Source organism: Prionailurus bengalensis, chromosome A1, assembly GCF_016509475.1.
Source record: "Prionailurus bengalensis isolate Pbe53 chromosome A1, Fcat_Pben_1.1_paternal_pri, whole genome shotgun sequence".
In the NCBI taxonomy this organism is placed as follows: Eukaryota; Metazoa; Chordata; class Mammalia; order Carnivora; family Felidae; genus Prionailurus; species Prionailurus bengalensis.
This window is the reverse complement of record NC_057343.1, coordinates 40,323,930-40,325,546: the sequence shown is the minus strand read 5'-3', so window position 1 is coordinate 40,325,546 and position 1,617 is coordinate 40,323,930. Positions and strand designations below refer to the sequence as shown.

At 44.0% G+C, this 1,617-nt stretch overlaps 1 protein-coding gene across 1 annotated transcript; it reads left to right on the top strand.

Moving 5' to 3' along the window:
- Positions 1–368: 368 nt before the first annotated feature.
- On the top strand, positions 369–1,361 carry LOC122478598 (importin subunit alpha-8-like). Its single transcript, XM_043572170.1, is given in 2 exon segments — positions 369–989; positions 992–1,361. Coding segments are annotated over 2 exon segments (912 nt in total). The 3' UTR covers positions 1,283–1,361.
- Positions 1,362–1,617: the final 256 nt, after the last annotated feature.

Below are 1,617 nucleotides of genomic sequence, written 5' to 3'. Positions count from 1 at the left end.
TGGATAACTAAAAAAAAGGCTTAATTTTCTTTGTTGCCTGCATTATGTTTTTCATCATAGATTTTCTTTGTAACTGCCGAGTTAGCCACCTCAAAAACAAATCTGATTCTGGCACATTTCAAATAAAATTCTGCAGTTAACCCTTATCTCATGTGAAATTTCAGTTTCTTAACCCAACAGAGACTTCCCTTCAAGTTTTGCATTCTGACACCTGCCCACATTGTCAGTCTCACTTCATCACTTATGGTCTTAGAGCCTAATCACCTTCCATTACAATTCCCACACCATCTTTCTGATCTATGTGTCTTTGTTAGGCTGTTGCCTCACAACACCTCTCACCATGATATAACTAATATCTGTTTTTCAATATGATTCCAGTGGTATATCCTTACCCCTGCAAGAGAGCAGTGAAGCAAATGTTGCCCGTGCTCTTCCACCTCCTGCAGCATGAAGATGGCGAGGTTCTCTCGGACACCTGTTGGGCCCTGTCCTACCTCAGTGATGGCTGTAATGAGCGCATCGGCCAAGTGGTAGACACGGGCGTCCTACCCAGGCTGGTCCAGCTCATGACCAGCTCAGAGCTCAATATCTTGACCCCCTCTCTCCGCACCGTGGGGAACATTGTCACAGGAACAGATCACCAGACCCAGGTGGCCATTGACGCGGGCATCCTGAACGTGCTGCCCCAGCTCCTGATGCATCCCAGGTCTTCCATCCAGAAGGAGGCGGCTTGGGCCTTGAGCAATGTGGCCGCAGGGCCCTGCCAGCACATCCAGCAGCTGATTGCTTGTGGCACGCTGCCTCCCTTGGTGGCTCTGCTAAAAAATGGAGAATTTAAAGTCCAGAAAGAGGCTGTTTGGACCGTGGCAAACTTCACAACTGGAGGCACCATAGACCAGTTGATCCAGCTTGTCCACTCTGGAGTCTTGGAGCCACTGGTGAATCTGCTTACCATCCAAGACCCCAAAATTGTTACCATCATCCTTATAACATCCTTGATGTTATCTCTCTTATCCTCAAGGCAGCAGAGAAGCTTTCAGAGAAGGAAAACATGTGTCTCCTGATAGAAGAAATCGGTGGTGTTGATAAAATTGAGGCCTTGCAACTTCATGAGAACCCTCAGGTTGCCCTGACTGCTTTGAACATTATCGAGAACCATTTTTGTGAGGGAGAAGAAAATGGCACAATATTACCAGCCCTGGACCAAGATTGTGAATTCTTAAACCACTTAACAAAAAATTACCAAGGCCCCACGACTTCTAAACCAAGGACCACACCCTAATGGGTAACTTCTTTAAGAATCTTCTAGATCTTGGCATGCCGCAGGTGTAAAGCTTTTTAAACTGAATGTTAATAAAAGTTTCGACACATTCAAAAAAAAAAAAAAAAAAAAAAAAAAAGTCTTTATTCACTTTTTCTCAGTATTCTGTGTATCATAATTCTGTATTATTTTATGGTAGCAGAGGCATCAAGTATGAATAGGTATTTGATATATCTCTGGATTTTTATGTAGAGTGTAAGTGGTTTGAGCTCTGTGTGCAGGGAGTGTTTGCTGCTGTAGACATGCTTAGTATGATCTTAAAAGCAGCAGTAATATTGCTTTCTGGCCAAGGCAGT